The 23,404-nt window shown below is 40.6% G+C and overlaps 3 protein-coding genes across 3 annotated transcripts; 1 reads left to right on the top strand and 2 right to left on the bottom strand.

Annotated features, from left to right (window-relative positions):
* Nucleotides 1-2,727: 2,727 nt before the first annotated feature.
* Nucleotides 2,728-9,663, bottom strand: s100z (S100 calcium binding protein Z). Its single transcript, XM_023338601.1, has 4 exons — nt 9,598-9,663; nt 7,673-7,752; nt 7,408-7,576; nt 2,728-3,374 (listed from the first exon to the last, which is right to left on the bottom strand). The coding sequence occupies exons 1-4, from the start codon at nt 9,616-9,618 to the stop codon at nt 3,219-3,221; spliced, it is 426 nt and encodes a 141-aa protein (XP_023194369.1). The 5' UTR covers nt 9,619-9,663; the 3' UTR covers nt 2,728-3,218.
* A 1,534-nt stretch (nt 9,664-11,197) lies between these two features.
* Nucleotides 11,198-13,771, top strand: LOC102228291 (cholesterol 25-hydroxylase-like protein 2). The gene has a single exon (XM_014470035.2). The coding sequence runs from the start codon at nt 12,089-12,091 to the stop codon at nt 13,007-13,009; it is 921 nt and encodes a 306-aa protein (XP_014325521.1). The 5' UTR covers nt 11,198-12,088; the 3' UTR covers nt 13,010-13,771.
* A 3,645-nt stretch (nt 13,772-17,416) lies between these two features.
* On the bottom strand, nt 17,417-20,953 carry LOC102220423 (proteinase-activated receptor 2). Its single transcript, XM_005802448.2, has 2 exons — nt 20,769-20,953; nt 17,417-19,316 (listed from the first exon to the last, which is right to left on the bottom strand). The coding sequence occupies exons 1-2, from the start codon at nt 20,833-20,835 to the stop codon at nt 18,238-18,240; spliced, it is 1,146 nt and encodes a 381-aa protein (XP_005802505.1). The 5' UTR covers nt 20,836-20,953; the 3' UTR covers nt 17,417-18,237.
* Between the last annotated feature and the right edge of the window lie 2,451 nt (nt 20,954-23,404).

Below are 23,404 nucleotides of genomic sequence, written 5' to 3' on the forward strand. Positions count from 1 at the left end.
CTCCCACACCAACAAGATGATTATAGTGACCCAGGAAGCAACGAGACGTCCACAACTCAAACTTTCTGATCTCCAGGAAAGATGAAACTCTGGAAGTTTCTCCCCCCCCCCCGTCACGTGACATCCAGAGGAAGAGGATAGCAATCATAAGACTGAGAATATAAATATCCACATCTGAAAATCATGAATCAACACTCACAGCATTGATTACAACCTTTTTATAAATGCAAAAAACCAAAAAAAGACTTTAAAAACAAAAACATAATTACTTCATGGCATCTGCCCACGGATGATTATCCTCCGTTTGATTGCTGCCAATCACAGACAAATTGCATTGTAATGAAGAGGAGGGGTTTTTTTTTGCAGGCGCCATCTGCTTGGATAAAAGCGCCACACTCACGCTTTAATTTCAATAGTTTTCTCCCACGTCACCGCGGAGAATGTCAGAGCAAATTAGCCGTCTGCTTTCGGTATTTTGGGAAGTGGACCTACAGAGGAAAACCCTTACAGCCCGAGTCACTTTTGTCCTCGCCGAGCCGGGAACATTAGGAGCTCTGCTCGAGGGGGGAAGACGTGTCAGCTCGTTTGGCTGACGAAGCAGGACCCAGGTGGTCCGTGAGGACTGCGACTGCCACGCTTCACTGGGCCACAAGCTGCCAAGTTATTTCCCGAAAAACACGAGGCGGCTTCTCGCCCCGAGAGACGTCCACGGAAGGACGGCGGGATAAAGCCTGAATAGTTAGCTCTGGTTAGAGATTTACGTTCACTACTCGTTAGCATGAATGTAGCATGAATGTTGAGCTAATGTTATTTTTTTTTTTTTTGATTTCATTTCAACAATACGGTTGTAGATTAAGAACAAAGTCCTCAATTTTTTTTTTTTTTTTGAGATATCAGAAATTTCTAGAAAAAAAAAACGTGGAAATTTCGGAGCTTGAAATTATAGAAATTTAGCTTAGAAACCCCTCCCCCCCCCTCAATTTTGAAACATTTTGTAGGGAAAAAGTTTCAAACGTCAAAAAAAATTTCAACTTGGAAATTTGCTGTTTAAAAAGTCTAAAATGTGAAACTTTTAGTTGCATTTTTTTTTTTGAAGAAATTTACTCTTTGTTGAAGCCACTAGAAATCCCTCGTAAAATTCTGTTTCTTAATAGGAGTGGAAAACGTTTTTGACGTTATTTAAGCAAGTTTAAATCAGTGTTTAGGATCGTGGTCCTTCTGAAATACATACAGTACAGACCAAAAGTTTGGACACACCTTTCTAATTCAATGGGTTTTCTTTATTTTCATGACTATTTATAAGGTAAGAAATCCCACTTATTAACCTGACAGGGCAGGTTGACCTATAAAGTGAAAACCATTTCAGGTGACGACCTCTTGAAGCTCATCAAGAAAATGCAGAGTGTGTGCAAAGCAGTAATCACAGCAAAAGGTTGCTACTTTGAAGAAACTAGAATATAAGGGCTATTTTCAGTTGTTTTACACTTTTTTGTTTAGTGCATATTTCCACATGTGTTATTCATAGTTTTGATGCCTTCAGTGTGAATCTACAATGTCAATAGTCATGAAAATAAAGGAAACTCATTGAATTAAAAGGTGTGTCCAAACCTTTGGTCTGTACTGTATGTGTTAAAGATTTAAATATTTAGCTTCAAGTGTCAACCAAAGTTGATAGGGATCAAACTGCTTGGGTTGCTCAGGAAATCTTGGATTAAAATTGTTACCTGTAGGCATACGTACCTGGATAAGCATGATGGCAGATTAGGGCCCTTATAGATGAAAAGTAAAAATTCTGCCGAAAAACTCAGACATTTTTTGAATTAATATAAAAAAAAAAAAATCATGTTTTGGTTTGAAAATTTCTGAGTTTCAAAAGTAAAAAATTTCCAGAAAGGATTGGAAATTTTAAAAATTTCCAAAAGTCATACATTGTTTTACTTTTTAAAGTTTGGCATTACTTTTTCCATGTCTTTTACCTTCAGGTCCTCAACAGACAGAACCAAACTTTGGTACCAGACACATAAAACTAAAATATAAAACAGAGTTTTTGTTTTGTTTTCAAAGCTCCAAATCATGCTCCATTCATAGTACATCATTCTTTGATCTGATCATTTCAGAATGAGACAAGATGGCCACCTTGACCAAAGTTTCATTAGATCAAGACTAAGAAATTTTTTTAAGCTTGCCTGTTCACTATTAACATTTTGTATGTCTTAAATTTTGCATAAAAAATGCTATTAATTCTTCATGTGGCTTCTTTTTAAATTCTTGTTTACTGCTTTATGACTAAATATGGCTAGCTTGACCTCTCATTTTCAACTTCATCTTATTAACCAATTTCTGTCTTTTATTCAGTTATTGTTTTTATAAACCTTCAGTGTATTAATGAATACTTATCATAGAAGAGGTTCTACACTGAAAAAAGAAAACAGCTGATCCAACTGTAAAAAAAAAGAGAGTTGATTTGTTACATGTAATCAATTTAAGTTTATCCAAGTAAATATATTGCATTTTTTATGTCGTCATGTTAAGCAAACGTAAATAAAATCAGTTTGACAAACTTAATTTGATCACATGTAACAACTTACAATTTTTTTGGGTGGGAGTTTCATTCTGTTTTTTCAGCGAATGGTAGAGATGATGCAGTAACTTTACTGACTAGACTTAACGGGAACACAGCAGGTTTCAAGAATAAATTGGAACTGAAGTCAAATCCATAGAGTTTTATTAGAAAAAAACCAAACAAATAGCATCTGGAAAGAAACGAGCATCTAAACAAGAGCCGGAACATACAGCAGAAGGGAGCATTGCTAAACACGTGCACTTTTTCCATGACTCTAGCTTCGCCGCACAGAGGGGTTGGAGAACATTTCTCCTGGGAGCTGAGAGCTAAACTGACAGGGGAGAAAAATGTTTCCTGCCTAATGAACCATCAGGGAAAATATCAGATATTATACATTTGACATTTAAAGTTGAGGAAGAAGGAGAGCGTGTCGACTGGGGCATCTGTTGGGACACAATCAGGGTATACAGACAGGGTTTCAGATGACGACAATGTTTTCCAAGGGAAATGTCACAGAGCTAATTAGCAATAGCAACTACTCTTATTTCAAGCAGATAAAGGAGTCTTCAAAGAGTGCAGGCTTAATCGTACATGCATCACATGAGACGCGAGTGATTAAACTGCAGATTTGAGGTTTACATTTGTTTCCAGATGTCTATTTGGCATTCTTGTTCTGCTCTTGGAAGAAGTCGTTACAGGCCACGGTCAGGGCCGCCACCAGCACGACGAACTCGTTGAAATCCACCTCGTTGTCTTTGTTGGTGTCCAGATCGTTCATGATTTTCTCCACCAGCATGGGATCTTTCTGAGACTGAACAAACACAAATAAGGACAAAAAAGTAAGGCAAAAAAAAAAAAAACCTGATTAAATTTGCTCATGCTACATAACGATTGGTACCGGAGAAAGAAAGCCATTAATATTGATCAGTCAGATTCCTTCTTTACCAATTAAAAAACCTTTAAGACCTTCAACGAGTTAGTCTTCATAAATTCAAGCCGAAATCATGTCAACACCACTAAAGTTTAGTATTTAATCTCAACAAGAGTTCATCTTTTTAACGGCTTGAGGCAGAAAGCTGTTTAGCAGTCTAGTGTAGGGATTCACCGATACCGATTCCAGCATCAAGTACCAGTCCAACGCCTGATACTAGGTGACTCATTTATCAGGGTATTGTCCCCATAATAGATAACATCAGTCCATGGACACATACTCTAACCCAGAAAGTAGCAGTAGCACAACATAACAATTTGGCAAAATGGGTAAAAAGAAGACCCTAAGTACTTTGAGCTCTTCTAGGCGTTCCCAAAGTACAGCGGGCACAGACATTATTCCAGCACCTCTAACACGGACAATTCCATCAAACGTTTAGGCTAGGTTTACGTAAGACGGCTGCCTGTGCTAATGCATCCACCTGTGCATCTGGACACACCAGAGATGTTCCTGGAATCATTGGGTGTTTTGGGTTTTTCAACATCATGATGTGTTTTTAAATATCATACATCATGTACCCCTGTCTGGGTGATCCATCCCCAGCTTGTGTCTAGATGACTGACTACTGTAGCTACATTGACTCTATGGTTCTCCTCGCTTAAGCCACAACCATCTTGAGCCCCTCTGTGCTACTTCAGTGGGGCTACGGATGTCTCTCCTCCTGCGTTCTCCCTCAATGCCAAGACTACTCAAGGCTCTGGCCAAAGACAGAGCCGCTAAACCTCCTCATCCAGAATCAACTGGGAAGCACTTCTCTGTAGTTGTCATGCCAGGCTATTATATGGCACTGTAATTTTAGCATGTCATCGTAATAATGAATGAATCAATGGTTGAATCATTATCAAAGATTGTATTAAATTGAGCAGTCTAAGCAGCACATCACAGCAAAGCTCTATCCGCCATTGTTTTTGTTATCTGCCAATGCGTGCTCAGAATAAACCCTACAGCCCTGCATCCTGCTCATGTATGTTTCACACCAGTGGAGTACTTCACACAGAGGCGGTGTTATGGAAAAGTTTCACTCCGAGATCTAGCTTCAAAAGATGCTGGGATGAGAGACTTTGGTCACTGGTGTCATGTAAACAAGCAGCTACCTGATCGCAACAAATAGGTTACTGAAGAGCAGCTTCACCTGAACGGAGACGTCAAGGAGTTTGGAGGAAACAGCAGCAGCTAGCTCTGTGGCCAACTCTGAAGCAGACAAAGAGGTCAATGGACAACCTGCGCACTGCGGAAATAATAAATGTGTTTACCCTGTACAATGCCGTCCATAAGAGTGAGTTTGATATCTTCTGAGTGTACTGAAGCTACAGTACAATAACATTAACCCATAAGGTATTGGCTACGCTACACGATGTCACTACGCCATAGTGGAATAAGCAGTGTTAGCCCGGTGTCCCTCGTCGATTTGACCTCAAGGTGGATAGTCGACAATTGTACTATGAAGAGTTTCCGGTATAAAAGGCAAGTCCAAGTGAATTTGAGAGCTGTGTTTCAGTGACGTGTGTTGCATGGTTGTTTAAGTAGGAATGTAGCAAATGTCATTATGGAACAATCATTGGTTGCATTGAAAACGCAATTCTTTATATGTAAAGTGTAGTTCCACTAAAATTTGATCGAAAATAAAACTGTTTCAAATTAAGTGGACGAAATGTAATGGGTTTAAATAGGAATAATATTGATATGTAGTATCAGTATGTAGTCAAACGCAGGTACTTTGTTTATTAAAAAAAAGTGGCATCAGTGCCTCGATGGTACGGCTGTTGCCGTTGCCATTTTTGGTTGCCTGATGGTTTGAAGAGTCTCACTATCTTCTGCAGGGTTCTCTTGTCTTGCCATCTTGCCGCTTTGGTTTAATTACTGGAATTAAGGACTTGGTACAAATTTGTAATTTATGTCCACCAGGGAGCAGAGTGAAAATGCTGCCGAATGACCCCAGACACACACATTTCCTTTTTTAGCCTCCTGACCTCGGAGGCAGTCTCAACATTTCACCAAAGGTCCAAACTGACACTAAAGGCAATTCTTTAACGTCGGGGAAATGTCAAATTGTGCCTTACTCTCCTTTTTTTTCATACAAAGTGTGTTAAAAAAAACACCAACCACGAGGGAAGAATGCCGCTGATGTAATAGCTTGTGGTAGAAGCGTGGAATGTGACTTTGCTGTAAGTCGCGTTTGATCGAGACAGTTTGAATTGTTAAAGTTAGTCGGCTCTAAACTAATTCATTTTGTAGTATGTCAGTTTGTAAATGTAATTTTAATTAGAAAGACAAATTCAAAGGACAGTAACTGTATTTTTATGAGCAGACATCAGCAATGATTTTCTCTAGAATTTAACTGGAGATGCCAGTTTACTGTGTTGGTAAGCAAAGAGCAGTAAGGCTAACACCAGAGGTGTAGCATATCACTAATTAATACGGTTTGGTCAAAGTTGTGAACTATACTGTCTTCCAAACTCAAAGACTCTCTGAGCTCGATCGGTAAAAATGCAAGAGGTTGATCGTCGACAGATTTTCTCGTCCGATTATAGAGAAAACTATGAATCATTTTGACATTCGTGTCTGTCTCATTTTCTACCAGATATCTTTAACATTTCTTAACTGTTGAAAATTATTTCTAAATATGTTAAGAGGTATGAAAATTTTTGACCAAGAAATTTTGTTGGCTCTTTTACTGGAGCCGGAAAACTAAGCCACCGCTTCGGACCCCAAAACCACCAGGGTCCTCTTATCATTGCTGGAATAAATCTATCATTTATAAATTTGTTTATTGGGAATGAGTGTACTACTACATTTGATTTCAAGGTTTCAGCAAGATTTTAAATAGTTTAATATTTCAATTAAACAATTCAAGTAAATTGGCAAGTTTGTTTTGAAAAACTGCTGTAAAGAATCGTCATTTTCTAATGGTTGTGCTAATATAGCTCCTGTCAGACGTTTCTAATTTAATTGTTCCTTTCTCAGTTTGTTCATAAACTGCATCTTAGCAAATAACAACCAATCATTTGTGATTGCTCTTAAGCTCAACCAATCAAATTTGGCCACGTCTCCCGGACTTCAACAAGTCTGTACCGAGCTCTGTCAGTGGTGGGGAAGTTGTAGGATAACCTAACACCAAACATAAAACTAAAAACCCTAGAAGCATTTTAATCAGCAGCTGTACTGAACACATGGTAATCTATCAAGTCCTGCGTCTCACGGGGGGGTCAAACGTCTCTCTCGGCATAAGCTGACGGTGGACGTCCTGTCCCGGTTGCGTCTTTTTTCTCAAGGGTGAGTGTGGCTCACAGGGCCGTGGTGACATCACGTCTATATTTGGAGTCGATATGGGGGCCACTCATGATGACGGTGACGCTGATTGTGATTTGTATGCACCTGAGGCTTCCCGTCCGCGTGGACGGAAGGAGAATGAGCGGCGGAGAGAAAGACGTCTGAAGGTGTCTGAGGTTTGAGGCGCTCGGTCGTTTCTGGCTTCAATCATTGGGAATTGCAGGCTTTCCGCGCCGCTATCGCACAAACCCAGAGTCTGGACTTATCTTAAATGACCCTATTTGTCTCCCCCTCCCTGCCCTTTCACTCTGTCAACATGCGATGATGTAAGAGCGGCGGGTCCACTCTGACTGCAGGATAGCAATCGGTGAAAATCAATTTCCTCTCGCAAGGTCAAAATGATAAATTATCTGAAAAACAGCGTTGCTTAATTTAACGTCGCTTTCTCTGAAGTGGCAAATATCCTTAAGCAAGTCACTGCACTTATCATACAGCTGGGTATGTCTGCAACCTGAAGCAAGAGATTTGACCATAAAAATCGGGGGGAAACCACACTTATGTCCGCAGCGTGGGTCTACTTTACCGTGAGGAAGTCTGAGAGCTCGCTGTGCAGCAGCTCCTTCAGCTCGCCCTTGTTGAGCTTGTGTTTATCGCCATCGTTCCCAGAGTAGTTGTAGAAAACCGTTATCAGCGCACCCATGGCACCCTCAAGCTGGCTCGGCATTCTGCTGGAAAATAACTCCTGTCGGCCCCTGGAAACAGAACAAACAGCAACAACAAAAAGGGACAAGCGATCAAAATAAGAAAGATAACTCGATCGCTCGCGAGTGAGAAAACGTTCCACCAACCTCGTCAGAATCCTGCTCAGATGTCGTGCTGCAGGTGGCTTGCTCGGAAATGAGAAGGAGCCTGGCGGGCGATCCCCTGTCTTTGCGTAGATAATTAATTCCACAGGTGAGGAGCGTATGGTAACTGTCTATCTTTCCAGATTTAATCAGTGCGCTTAAGTGAAAAACAAAACATGCACCAGGGCAACCCAGGAGACCCCGTGGGAGTTGATCAGGGCCTGAGCCACACAGGGGCCTTCATACACACACACACACACACACACACACACACACACACACACACACACACACACACACACACACACACACACACGTCTGCATCACTTGCTACATCCCAGACGTGACTCCTACACTTCTTCAATGGGAGGATAGGTTGAGACCTGTTTCTGCTGTCAATGATGAGGTTCATTATGAATTTTCCACTCTCCTCGATTCATGTTTCTTGTCTTTTTCTATTCTAACAGTCTGATTATGTTGCTAGTTGAATTTCTGTAGTATTTGTTATAGCCGCGCACAACTCCGTTTAAACCTGGACTTTGACTATGCCCCTGAGAAAAGATTGTGACGCTATATTTGTTATGTTTTTTCTACGGTGGCCCGACAGGTTCCAAACTTGCAACGAATGGCGAAACGTGTTGCCAACATGTGAATGATGCAAACACCAAATGACGCAAGCAAAAAAACAAAACATAAAGCAGAACTTGTCTGGTAACATAATGTACAGTGAGGAAAATAAGTATTTGAACACCCTGCGACTTTGCAGGTTCTCCCACATAGAACTCATGGAGGGGTCTGAAATTTCCATCTTAGGCGCCTGTAAACTGAGAGAGACATCATCTAAAAAATATATAGAAATCCAGAAACCACAATGTATGATTTTCTTTGTCAATTTTGTCTCTGGTGTCTTTGGGCAGCCATGTTTGTAGTTACTGATTGTGTGTCTTTTATGCAGCTAACAACATCAAACAGCTGCTTCTAATTTTGAATAATAAGTGAAGGTGGACATGTTGGAGGCGGACCAGAACTATTGCTGATTGGCTGGTGTTCAAATACTTGTTTGCAGCAGTAACACACAAATAAATTGTTTTTAAAAAATCATACATTGTGATTTCCGGATTTTTTTTTGTTTCGTTAGATTTTGTCTTTCACAGTGGACATGCACCTAAGATTAACATTTCACTGCAGACCAGAAGGAACACACACACACACACACACACACACACACACACACACACACACACACACCTGCACACCCACCCCTACCAACAGGGGACGCGTGTCCTATCCTGCCAAGACGGGACTTCTGTTTTTAATTTGTTGAAAAAGCAAAAATAAAATGTATATAGAAATAGGTCCCATATGAATATAAAAACCTTGTACACACACACACACACACACACACACACACACACACACACACCAACACATTTACTAAGGCAAATAAAAACACATCTTGACGATCCCCAAGACTAAAGGGAAAGTTTTCTACATAGACAATTAAGACAAAAGTGGAAGATGTGTTTTGTTACATTATAAAACAGTATTTCAGAAAAAGATCTTATAAATAAATATTTTGGTGACCCATGTGAGAGTAGGATTCATCTCCTGCTAATAGTTTCATGGATTGTAACTTTAGTACCTTTTCAAACTTCTCTACCCATTTGACCTGAGTCCATATTTATTATAGTTATCCCACTCAGTACACATAATTTGCTTATATGTTTTGATTTGTTTCTTAACTTCAGTTGACCCCAACATCTTCATCACAACATGTTCAATACTTATTTCTCCTCATTCATATCCAGTGCTTTTATGAATCCTGCCCAGCCTTTCCTCATGTATCCCATAAAAACCAGAAGGACGCGTCATCAGGACTACGGAAACCTGCCCTGCTGTAGTCCTCGTCGCCACTTTCTCAGTTTCACCTTGTGTTTCCGAGTTGTCATGCTCTCATTGTCGGGTTTATTTTTAGCGTTTCCAGCTCGCTTCCTTTTGTCATTTCATGTCCGACGGTCCTTCTCCGACACTCTGGCTCCTCCTCTGTCACAGTGTCACGGCTGACAGCGGAGAGTAACACCCTCTTCCGCCTTCAACCACCTCCGTCTGCACCGTAGGGATGGAAGTTGTCAGGTGCACCTTCAACTGTTTTTCTTTTATGTTTTTTTTTTTTGTATTTGTTGTTGTTGTTGTTGTCTTTTCCACTGCCATGAAGGCAATCATTTTCCATTTGTTAAAGGTGATGAAACTGTTTCCCCTTCAGAGCTGCAGACGGTAGATGAGCAGGAAAGCAACCTGTTAAACCTCAAATGCTGGCACTGAGATGCTTTCAAATGGATACAGCAAAGATTCAGTCAACTCGGAGCGAGTTCAGATTTCGGCATGCGATCGGCTATTTTTTTTTTGCATGCGTTGATGGGAATGTTAAACATGAATCAAATTCAGCAAAGAAGATATTGGTCAGTTTCTTCCTGCATGAAAAATAACAGCAACTAGTTTATCCCTGTTGAACCGAGAATAACTAGTAGACTTAGTAAAATACTTACCACTATATTCATTAAACTTTGAACTATTTGCTTGATGTTTAGAATGCACTGCAGTGTTGAGTGCATGATTCTTGCATGTGCAAGTATTAAATATAAGTGCATTTGAAGGATTAGACTTTAAAGCTTGTTAAGAAAATAAAACATACGCCACTCCAAATACTTTTCAACACCGCTGTCAATTTAAAATAAAGTTGAGTTTTGAATATACAGTCATATATATATACAGTTAAGTATTTCTTATTTTATTGTTTCAGTATCAACACCACCCACCAAGGCATGCAGGCTGCTCCACCCAGTCTCGGCCTCTTCTTCTTGCTAGCAGCTACCATAGATAGTTAGCTTGGTCACTATCTATGGTGGCATTTAAATGGTTTTTCCTGTAATTTTAAGTCGTTTTTTCCCGCCATTAACACATTGAGCAGGTGTAAATGAGCCCTAAGACCCTCCTCCAGGCTCTGATAGGCTGTTTTTGGTTGGGAGTGGTGCATTTACGGCAATAGTAGCTCAGGGATGAAGTGGAGGAGGTCGATATTTTCTCAGATTATCAATAACATACAGTTACGACATGGTGACAATTTTAACAAACATGTAAAAAAAAAAAAAAAGAAAAAAGGATACCTTTTAAATAAAAGTTACATACTTCACCTTTAGATCCATTAATAATAAACCACTGAACTACAGTATGATGAACTCTTCTGTATTTAATTTATTTCACAAATGGAAACTTTTCAGTGCCTATATTTGTTCAGGAGTGGATTTTTGCTGCCCTCTGCTGGTCGACATGAAAAATAAAATGCTGCTCAGAGTGTCAAATTACAATGTCACTGTTTGATGAAGAATTTATAAAATTCCTTACAAAAAGAAATAAGGATGTTAAACAGTTGTTGTTTATGGTGGGCTTTGACAACAACTTTAATCAACAACCATCATAAAATGCGAGTACATTTTTCAAAACTCCCGTGCAGAAAGAGTGGAGAATTAATCCGCAGACAAACATAACACATAGTCTACAGATCAGGCATCATTTTTGGTACAACAGAATACACACAGTCTTTCATTGTGTAAAAATGTGCTATGTCAACTTTTGTCTGAATAAGAAATAGTCCAAAGTGACAAGTATTGATTTTAACATGAACAGTGAAGCGCATTGGATCACATGATATTCACCAAAACGTCAAAATTCTGCAGGATTATTTTGTGACACCATAGAGACGAGAGCTGCAGTCGCTGCTCCCCTTCTGTCCGCTTCTTTTCAGTACATGACAACTTCCTCCATGATTAATGACTCTTTGGAGTTCATGATGTCTGTGAATGATTGGGTGTGTAGGCGTGTGTGCATGTATGTGTGTGTGTGGATTCTGTATTTCATCTGAGTCTATGGGTGATAGATCCATTGACAGGCTTAATATCTGAAGGGCTAGGGAAGTAAATACAATCTGATGAGTCGTGTTTAATCGTTAGTCATTGTTCATGTAAGCAGAAATCAAATTCCTGGCATCCATTGGTTTTGTTTGCGACAAAGTCAGATTCACGAGAAAAGCGGAAGCTCTCACTCCATGATTTGGGTCAAAAATGAGAGCTGTTGTGGCCCGGCTCCTGAGTCCTGGCTGCGGTCCTGGCGCCCATGAAAAAGGGCCTTCACAGACAGCCTTCTCTTAGAATGCAGAGGGTGGTGGTGATGGAGGGAGGTGGGGCTTGAACATACATAAGAGGCGAAGACAGTCCGCCAGTCCAATTTGGCACGGCATCACCAGACAATTTGCTATTGCTGAACCTTTTCAATTGGATCTTTTCAGTCGTTCAGGACCTCTTTTTACCCTCTTTCGGGGCTTCTAAGAAAATTAAAAACACCCCTTGGCTTGATCATTTCTGGATGAGAAACGGCACGTCAGTGATGAGCCCGAGCAGGTTGCTGAGAACTGAGGCTTTGTCTTGGCTGACGGCTGTAGGAAACTTGTCCGGGGGCGAGTCCCACGCCTTGGTCCTGCAGCCTCTCTGGGACTACCTCCACCAGAACCACCACGACCTGCTCAGGAGCCCGCTCTTCCCAGTGGTCCTCTCTGTCACCACCTACTTCGTCCTGGTTGGTATTTACACCGCGTTGGACCTGCTGGCTCCCACCTGGCCCTCCATCAACCGCTACCGGCTGCATCCGGACAAACCCATCACCTGGCCTAACATCTGGACCACCCTGGGTGTCACCGTCTACAACCACCTGTTCTTCATCTTCCCCGCGGCAGTTGCGCAGTGGCTGTGGAGGCCGCCGACCCCGTTGCCTCCGGAGGCCCCCTCTCTCTGGGGCTTCTTTCTCGGCATCCTGGGCTGCATGGTCGTCTTTGATTTCCAGTACTACCTGTGGCACCTACTGCACCACCGGGTTCCCTGGCTTTACCGCACCTTCCACGCCATCCACCACCAGTACAACCAGCCCTTCAGCCTGGTCACCCAGTACCTTTCTGGCTGGGAGCTGTTCAGCGTGGGATTCTGGGCGACAGTGGACCCCATCCTGCTGAGGTGCCACTGCCTCACAACTTGGGGCTTCATGGTCTTTAACGTTTACGTCTCCACCGAGGACCACTGTGGCTACGACTTCCCCTGGGCCATGCACAACCTGGTGCCCTTTGGCCTTTGGGGCGGGGCCCCCAAGCATGACGCTCATCACCAGCGACCGGGGACCAACTTTGCCCCATTTTTCTCCCATTGGGACTGGCTCGGGGGAACCAACACGGTGCCAACCGCCTCCGGCCAATCTGCCTCAGAAGAACCAGAAGACATGGAAGAGAAAAAGGACTAAAGGACGCTCATTGACTCAAACTCTTTTGTACCTTCTCACATTCCAACACTCTTGTTTTTTTCTATCTACACTCTTGCACCTTTTCCCAGTTTTTCTCATCTTTCTTTGATCTTCCATATTTTTTTACTAACTGAATTTGTTGGAAATCTCTCTGTTGTACCTGAACTGTTTGCTAAAAAAAATGTAAGAGATTGCTTCTTTCTGCATTAATGGAAAGTGATGACTTATATTATCCCTGCTCGTCTTATTGATTAGTAGTAAGTGGAACATTGATCAACATATTAGACGTGCATTAATGACTTTGACGATTTATTTGACAAAATGTAATGTCCGTTTCCTGTTTCACAGTTGGTGACTGTATGATGTTTCTATGACGGGAAGCACTTTGAACTGCCTTGTGTCTGAAATGTGCTTAAAGAAATAAACTTGACTCATTTTCAAGACTTCTCGCTCATCCGAATATCTTGTTGTATTACCGCTTCTCTTTGTCTCCTTCTCAGGCTGTTTTTTGTGCATCTGCAAAAAGAATGAAAGGAAAGATAAAGGCATTCGAATCAGATCTGTGTTGTCAAACCTTCCTCAGTGCCTCATCTTGAGCATTCGGTGGCACGGACGCTCGTCCTCTCTCTGCTCTAGCTTGCACACATGAATGGCCGTCTTTTAGCCGCGTCCCAGCATCAAGCGTGGCCGCAATGTTAATCCATCAATCTGCCCTCCAGACAAAATGCTCTAGCTGGAAGAGCATTAATGAGGCTCCTCAAAGGGAGGCGTCTTAGGAATGTGAAGTCTGCAAGTGGAAATAAAAATAGTTTGGAATGTTTTGGAAACTTAAAACTGCAGAAATCTCTAGGATGCATTGGAGTCACTTTTTTTTTTCATCATACAATTAAACCACTTGGCTGCATTTATTGGAATGTTCATTTCTCACTCAAAGACAGAGTTACAGAGTACATTTAGTTCTGTAACTATGGGAAAAAATCTTTAAGAGGATTTTTTTACAACATTGTACATCTTAGTTTTACTTGGGTAGTTTTACTATGAAGTATTGTTACTCTTACTTTAGCAATATTCCTGGATTAACCAAAAATTCACCAGACACAGGTGCAGTTTTTGTTAAAGTTTCGTATCAAAAACTGATATATATATATATATAAATGATTGGTTTGTTTTAATCAGTTACTCGAGAATCCTTTTTACCATTTGTTTTTTTTTTTTACTCTTCAATAATTTCTTGGACTGTAACTTTTTGCAATAACTTGACTAACAATATGATAAAGTACTGCTACTCTTACCTGAGTAAAAGTTTGGGGTATTCTATGGTGTTAAAGCAACAAATCTCTAGGAGGCAGATATCAGAATAAAGATGCAAGTTTATTAAAACAATTGCAATTGGAGAAAGGTCATTTAACACACAGCGGTCAACAGCACACATGAGTGTCAAAGAATCTCTCTGGCTGCGTCGCCTGGGCAGCCTCCTCTTATACAGACTCAAACACGTAGCCAATGGCGGGAGCATTAACCACACAAAGAAAGAAAAAAAAAACATAACTACAGACAGTTTCTTCTTGACGATAGGGCATAGGTGACACACAGGTCATCTGGTGGAAACATCTGCAGTTTCGAAACGTTGTGACACCTTAACCACAAACACTTCTGCATATGACACTTTTACTGACCTTTCGTTGTACGCGGTTTACTTGCAGAATCAACAGGTTATTCTTAGATAGTTAAGTGAGACAAGAAACCCTATCTGTTTGTCCTTCTGTTCAACTCACAAGTCTCGCATCCGTGCAACTCAGGGGCCCCAATTAACGGTGGCTGCTGAGTGAGCTAGATTGTCTCCATAGAACAGACAATTGTCACCCTTAACCTGCAGTCAGTGTCAGAAACTGTGACCTTTAACATATTTAACATATAAGAATAAATGAGTAATAAGATTAAATGAGTAAAACAATCAATAGTAAGGTAATAATCAATAAACACAAATAATAAAAGTAATCAAGTAAGTAAAAAGTAATTACTAATAATAATAAAAGTATTCAAAAGTATTCAAACCTTTATGAAATAATAGTCATTAATAATTTACTTCAACAATGGACTTCACGTTTACACTGATTAGTTTCTACACTTTCCCATAAACCTGCATTGTTTTCTGAAACCAGCAGAAGTCACCCTCTCTGCACACACACATACACACGCCCACATAAAAAGAAAAAAATGACTCCAGTCCCTAAATCAGACTATCAAATTAACCTGAATAACAAAAACACATCTCTAATTTTAGACCATATTTGGTTGCACAAAAACTAAGTGACTCATGGAACATGAAAATGACTCACCTGCAATCGAAACGCCTCCTGTTGTTTACCACCATGCAATGGTGACTGAGGTCAGAACTGGTTGAGCAGGTTTCTGGTGTTGTGGGGAAGCTGTTAGGACATGCCAGTGTGTCTGAAAGACTTACTCACAGCCATTGTCTATGTAGCTGAGTGAAGCTACATCTGAAGACTAAGGAAAAGGCTTCATCCCTGAGTCTGTGGCAGGGGAGCGTCCACTATATGATGTAATGTTAGCGGTAGTAGGTGTAGAAATATGCCTCTCTGTCAGAAGTCACGGAGGTGAAACAATGGATTGGAAGCACATGACAAATTATCAGGGGATCTGGTGAAAACTGTGTCAAAGGTGTGCCTCCCATTACGTTGTTAGTCTAGCAGCATTTCAGAAAAAGAACAGTCACACTTCATAATAGTAGTGTGATATACGGGGCTACCCTGTATGGGGCTAAAACGATGCCAAAATTGAAAAATGACACTGAACAGAAACATTGACCTTTTAAAATTTGATCTTAACTGAAGATATTAACATTAACCGGAAGCACTGAAAAGCGCTGAAAGTGAAACAAAAATTGATCATGAGACCCCAGATATGTACAACAAAGCAAATGACTCATGACCAGTTTTCAAAGACAGTTTTTTCCTCTCTGACAGTTTGTTCAGTGTTGCAGGTTTTCACTTTGAATTATTCGCACAGTTTTTTAGCTTGTGTGGGCACGTTTGAGGGGCGGGGTAGCGCTTCACGGCCGATATCATGTGGGTGTATTATACAAGCAGACACTATGCTGACTGTGCAAACATATTTTCTGCTAAAAGGTATGCATTGGCGGCTTCGCATTAAGGTGGAACAAGAGCCCTTCTTTTTTTATTGTTTCTTTGTTTTCAAAGATGTTTTGAATCACGTGTAATTTTCTTTCTACTTCTCAAATTGCACACCACTTTGTGTTGGTCTTTCACACAAAATTCCAGTGACATGTACTCACGTTTGTGGTTTCAATGTGATGAAATATGGAACAGTTCAATTCTGTAAACATGCACATGTGGGGTCAAAATCAAATCAAAAAGACAACTGACATATTAAGTCAGTAAAAAGCTTGTTTTGGAGGGTAAAATGGAAAAGTCAATCATAGCTTTTTGATTCCATTTCGCACTCTCCTACATTTACATAATCACAATCTCCTAGTGGAGCTCGTGAAAGAGTGACACAGTTAAGTTTTTCAATCAAGGAGAGCAGATAAGGCAATGTTGCATGGCAAAACAGTGCAGCCATTGTTTTGGACAAAGACTATTTAGTCAAAGGCTTATTTGCGATCCCAGTCCTTGGTTGAACATTTTAATTTACAACAAAGTAGAACTAATCAGTCTATACATAAACACATGTTGACCAAAACTGACAGAAGGTACATGGCGACGCATAGAAATAACTTATTATCCAGTCACAGCAAAGTATCTCAGTTTACATTGGTTTGTTTCACAGAAACTCTAAAGACGTGCTATGTGTAGAAAAGTGCTACTCTTATTTTTTAAATAACGTCCAGCACTTTTGTTTCATTATGCCACAACTGTGCTTGGAAAAGGAGCTGCGTCAGCGGCATAACGTGACCAGGGTGCGGCTCCGCTCTGAAAGGAAGGCCTTCTGCCCCGGAGCGTTGACAAAGGGTAAAATGACACTCTACAGCCAATGATTTACCCACAGCTCTGCCCCGACCGGTCGTTAAAACAGGAACCTGTTTTAATCGTCCAGAGATCCTACAATGAAACTAGACGCAAGTTTCCAAACGCAGGAGAAAGTGAACACTGAAACCAGCAAGATGACGACTTCCTAAGATCGTCTGCAAAACGTGTCTCATCATGCCTTCCGACATTCCTCAACCCCGAGCTCACTGTCCCTTCTCCGAATTGATCTTTGACCAGCTCTTCGGTGTGCCGCGGTGCTCTACATTTCAACACGGCACATTCCAGAAATTCCAAGGGTTTTGAAAGATTAAGTGAGCTAAGAAGAGGACGTCCGGTCTGCCGGATGACAACGAGGCCCGTGACTCACGCAGGACAGCACAATGACGCAACGGGACAATGGAGTTTCACAGAAACCGTGTTTTTGTTCCGTTTATTTAAGGAAATACGTATCAACGTCAAAAGCTCAACAACAAAAGGTTTAAAATTAATTCAAACAACGAGAGGAACATTTTTTATGAAAAATGTGTAAAAAAAAAAAAAATATATGAATATTTTTTTTTTTACATTTTCTTGCAATCAGACTGAACAATTGTAGCCATTTAATATATACAATTTACATTTATTTCCTATATAGTATAAATAAAAATATACACTAACCGGCTATAAAATAGATAAATACCGAATTCTTGTTTTTCTATATCCATCAGATCGTTTGAAAGTAGAAATGTCCACCTTTTATAAACTCATCAGGACTTTTGAGGACGTTTTTCTTTGTCTATGCAAAAGTTAGAAATATTGGCTTCAATTGGTAAGTGGTAATAATCTCGTAATCTTTTCATTTCATGTTTGACTCAAGACTGGCAGTTAAGAAAAAGCAGATCCGACCTTAAACACTGGAAATCTGCGCTGTCCAGGAAAATCCCACTTAATGCATCTCATGCCATAAATGTCAGTCTTTAACAGTTGACCCACACGCTTACATCTATTTACACATAACATAACATAACATAACATAACATAACATAACATAACATAACATAACATAAAACATATAATGATTCACAGTTTAACACTGAGCAGCTCCTGGTAACGTCACACATCACAAGCTGCAGTCCTATCGAGGTTCAGAGTTCATCTTTGGTCGGGTTCACGGTGGACGACAACATCAGTGCAGAAGAGTGGAAGCACCCACAGCGTGGAGCAGTCTGGGCTCCGTTGCTAACAGGTGCTGTTCTCCGTGTTGGTGCTCGCCGACACGAACAACCGGCTCTTCCTGGAGTACTTCATGGAGCTGTACGAGGCCTTCTCCTGTTCCACGGTTCTGTTGCTGCGGCACAGCAGCGTGTTCTTCACGTGCTCCCTGAACTCGTCCGACACAAAGTAGTAGATGAAAGGGTCCAGGCAGCTGTTGAGGCTCGCCAGACACAGCGACGTGATGTAAAAGCCGTAGCCTTTGTCTACCATTTCGGTTTTCACCAGGACATAGTGCACCACCAGCATTACGTTGCTGGGGACGAAGCAGACGAGGAAGGTCACCAGGACAACCAAGATCAACACGACGGCTTTGCGCCGTGTCTTTGTCGCACTGCTGTCCACCGTGTTGCTCCCCAGAGTTTTGAGCAGCAACACGTACGCCACAATGAGTACGATGCAAGGGATGAAGAATGAGACTGTGGCCATGAACATGAAGTAGAAGAATGGGTACTTGATAAAAGGGTAGGGGTCTTCGGCATTTGGATCTATGACGATCACGTCATGGCAGGTTGTCATGTTCGTGCCCTTGATCTTAGTTGTGTGATTGTACAGGTACAGAGGAATGGAGGTGATCCAAATGAAAACCCAGATAGCCACACAGACGCTGATAGCGACTTTGTTGTTCTTCCTTTGCGAACTCAGCGGGTTTGCCACGACCCAGTACCTCTGCACGCTGAGGCAGGTGATGAACAGCACCGAACAGTACATGTTCCCATAGAAGAAGCTCACCAGGACTTTGCACAGGGGCTCCCCGTAGAACCAGTTGTTTCCATTTACGTGGTAGGAAATTTTCAGAGGCATCCAGGCAACGAACAGCAGGTCGGCCAAGGCAAGGTTGGCCATGTAGATGGAGGAAGGGTGCTTCTTCTTGGTTCTGAAGAGGAACACCCATATGGCCATCCCATTTGCAATTAGGCCCACCACGAACACAATGGTGTAGATGATCGGGAAGAACACGGTGGTAAGCCCGCTCTGCAGTATATCTAATGCTACATCATCAATAGCTGTTCCATCCTTAGTCAGTATTCCAATAATACTTCGCCCTGAAATAGACAAAGATAAAAGAGATGTTAGAATAAAAGGCGATTCTTGTATGGTATACTTCTCTCCTCTGGTTAGTGGTTTGCTTATGGCTACATAGCTGTTCAGTTCTAATCTCTTGACTTCAATTGATAGTCATATTTTTTCATAGGCAGGTAAGAAGGTTTGGATGTTAATCTACTGTTTTGACAATAGGAAACATGACATTAAAGTAACTTTAGGAACAGAATTATTTCGACGTTGGTAGTGGAAGGCTGAATGTCTGGCACTCTTCCTTCAAACAGGACTTGTGTGAAGTTCTCAGCCAAAATGACAAGGATACTTCTAAAAGATTACACATAAATGACTTTCCATAAATGTTTAACGCATGACTGTAGTTGCAGCTTCAGTCATGTTTAAACATAATACACTTCCTTGTGTTTATTTAGGAAATATGAAACCCATAAAGAATTTGAGAGGGAAATCAAGCTCCGTCTCAGACAATAGAGTCTATTATAGTGTTAGGTCACAGTTTAAGACAGTAATTCATAAACGCATCAAACAAGTATGACTGGCTTCTACCGCACAAACACCTTGTACCATGGAAAAAGAATGGTGGTGATAGAGGCATGATATGGGCTGGCATTCCAGACACAGGACACTACGCACATTTCAGTGACTCTAAAAACAAGGAGGCCAGGTTTTCTGCAATCAGATGTAAGGCAATCAGACTCTCAGCTGAAGCTTGGGAGAAACTGGGTCATGCAGAGAGACGTCAGACCCCAAAACACCACAAAATCAGGAATAGAATTAGGGATGCACCAATTTATCGGTGCCGATTTCCTTAATTTTGGGAGAATTGGCCAACTTTGGAATCGGCAGGTTAGGCTTTTTAAAGATCGGTAATGTGTGAGTGATCAGAAAAAAGGCAATCAGTGCATCCTAAATAGAATCCAGTGAAAGGTCGTAGGAAAGTCTTTAGAGCAAACGCTGTACATTTCAACAAACTAGCAGTGATGTTGTTTAAATAAATCACCTAAAAGTCACTTATTAGGTCACACAGAGCAGCTGATGGCGGGGAGTGTATCATTTGCTTTTCTACATACATTTTTCTTATATAGTCACACACACACACACACATATATATATGTATGTATATATATTAGTACTTAGCTGTACGTTATTTTAATTAAAACGGTAAAACTCTAAAACGACAAAAAAATTCATTAATAAATAGTAGTTACTATGGTTACTTTCTTGCTTAGGCAGATTGCAGTTTCTTTGTAATTTACCAGATCAAAAATGTGAAAAATAAAATCCTAAGTGAATCTCCATGAGGTCTAAACCACCTGACATAAAACATTAACATTATTATCGCAGCCTCTTTGCTCTGCGATAGGTAAAAGCCGTGCCTCGCGACCCCTCCATATCCATAAAACGTCGACGTAACAGAAAGAGAACAGGCTTTGACTTACCTTGTGCATTAACAGCAAAAGCAAAGCCGATAACCAGCAGAAGCGACAATATCCACCCTGAATTCATGTCTGTGCGCTCAGGACTCGAAGTTCTGCTGCTGGTCGTCTCTCACTTGATCTTTCGTCTTTAAAACATGCCTAATAAGATCTCGCTCGCTGGAGGACACACCCCGAGACTACCTGTCCATAGTCCGTGCATGCGCACTGAAAGGATGTGTAATGCGCGCGGTAGTTCCCCCCCTTTGGTTTCCATGGCACTCAACTTGTACAATAATAAACAGATAATTTAGATAAAAGCTTATGAATGCGGGAATACTTAAATACTGCAGTATGAAACATTTATTTTTAAGCGTGGGAAAAAAATTTATATCTTGGTATCGATTAACCCTAGTTAAAAAGAAGTGTATATATATTTTCATAATAATAATAATAATAATAATAATAATACATTTATTTCACAGGAAATTTATCATGTAAATAATTGATAAATGCACATAAAGTGTACACAATTGTTGGTTGATTTACATTTCCAACCTCTTTCCATCTTTAATAAGTTGTCCATCCTGCCCAATACTATCCTGAGAAACACAGCATTATGTAAAGCAATTAAAAAGATGCAATAACCAGCGGGTTGCGAACGAAACAACTTTTAGCTTAGAACACCGGTATTACATTTTCTTTGGTAGGAGTCAACCAGGATGTTGACTCGGCAATATTTACCCTGTCTGTTTCAGATAATCAAAAAATAAATAAAAATGTGTTAATACACAGAAATAATCAGAATAAATGAATAAATGTTTGTTGTTCTTTTATTTGCCTTACTCTTATGTGCTTGTTTTGTCGTCTTCATGTCATGCTTCTGTTTATTTTTATTATTTTCCTATCCATGTTGCATTGTTTCATACATCTACCAGAGATTGTATTTTTGTTAAATAAAAAAAAAAAAAGAAGCAGTGTTGCTATCAAGTCAAGCCATATAAGTTGTAGTATGCCCCACGGATGAAGGACGGCACTTTACGGATGAATTTTAACTTAACTTTGAACAACGTTTACAACGTAAATTGGTACATTTCATTTATAGGCAACATTTTGTCCACACACTATATTGCAAAATGTTCTCGTATTCATTCTTGACCTGTTGTCAAGAATAAATACAAAACAATTCTTGTTTTGTGCTGCATAAATACGCAGATGTGCAATTAAAAAAGAGGAACACGAATGAATACACGTTACATGCTGACTTCCACTGTTCATTTATAAGACTCAAGTTGTTCAACTGACCAAATGACAGGTAACTCCATGAATGCAGCGATTTCATATTGTTTTATTGTTCAGTGAAGGATTTTTAGGCTAACCTACACATTCAGTCCACTATTGTTTGGCACTGCGGCGGCAGGGTTTTCTTTCTTGAGAATAAAATTCTCCAGTTCTTCATAGGCCTCCATCAGAAGATGTTGCTCCTTTGGCGTGAGATATGGCGCACAAATGTTATTCACGGTAACGTCAAGAGTTTCTGTTATTGATGCTGTGGCCTCTTCAAGAAATCTGTGGATGCAAGTTTACCTGAGTTATTCTTGGCCTTAGTTTTAAAGTCTCAAAAGCGTGGCTGCGTAGAAAATGTTTAATTATTTACCTTTCACTTACCATGAAAACAGCTATTAGCACTCCGCTGTGTTTTATTACAGCTATGCAGCTACTGTTTATGGAAATATACCCGAGAAATGTTCTGACTCCCCCAACAGTTCCGATTAGCTCCTTCGAAAAGAAAATTGTTGTGGTTGCAAAAGTTTGCAACAACAATTCAATAGATAGTGACACCTCCAGATCACCTGATAAAGAAGGTTTTCTAAGTGATGACATTCTGGGACATTTTTTGTTTTTAGGAAATCTAGGTGTGTCCTGATGCAGTTACACATTAGTCATTAAAATGTGGAAACAGTGAAACCGACAAGTTTTATGTTTCTGAAAAAAACGTCTATTAACTAAAAGCCACAAATAAACAAAAAAGACCAGCTCCTTCTTCATGAGAACACGACAGGCTCCCTGTGACGCTAGTTTGGACCAATGAACTATTGAAAGTGTCCCGACTGTGAAAACCCACATGGACAGGCTGCACAACAGGTTTGACCATATATTTTGACCATATATGGTCAAAATATGGCATTTTGACCATATTTTAAGTTTTGTTTGTGTAAAAATTGACTTTTTTGTTAGCTTTACATCATGTTATCATGTTATTCCCTCATCAAAAACATTCCTGGAGTGCTGCTTTGATTCTTTCATGTATGTTTGAGAAGTCCTTTAATCTCCCATGGCAACCTGTGCAAAACGCCTGTTTGGACCCAGCTCCGCCTTCGAGGACGGAGCTCCTCCTCAGAGTCGCAGTTTCCAAGTTTTTAATTTTGAGGAAACTGAGAAACATTTTCAGCAGCCCTCCCCCGTGACTGTCCCACTCAGCTCCTTCAGACAAGGCAGTAACAATTAGTAAACACTTGGTGGAACTGCATCTTCTGAGCACATTATAGGACATCAGCGTCTCAGTGAAACGCTGATGAAAACGTTGTTAAAGGGTCAATAGAAGCCATTTTGCGATGACTTCCTGAAGGCGGAGTTTCAGAAAGAGCAGAAGTTTTTAA

The sequence above is a fragment of the Xiphophorus maculatus genome, chromosome 8, assembly GCF_002775205.1.
Source record: "Xiphophorus maculatus strain JP 163 A chromosome 8, X_maculatus-5.0-male, whole genome shotgun sequence".
In the NCBI taxonomy this organism is placed as follows: Eukaryota; Metazoa; Chordata; class Actinopteri; order Cyprinodontiformes; family Poeciliidae; genus Xiphophorus; species Xiphophorus maculatus.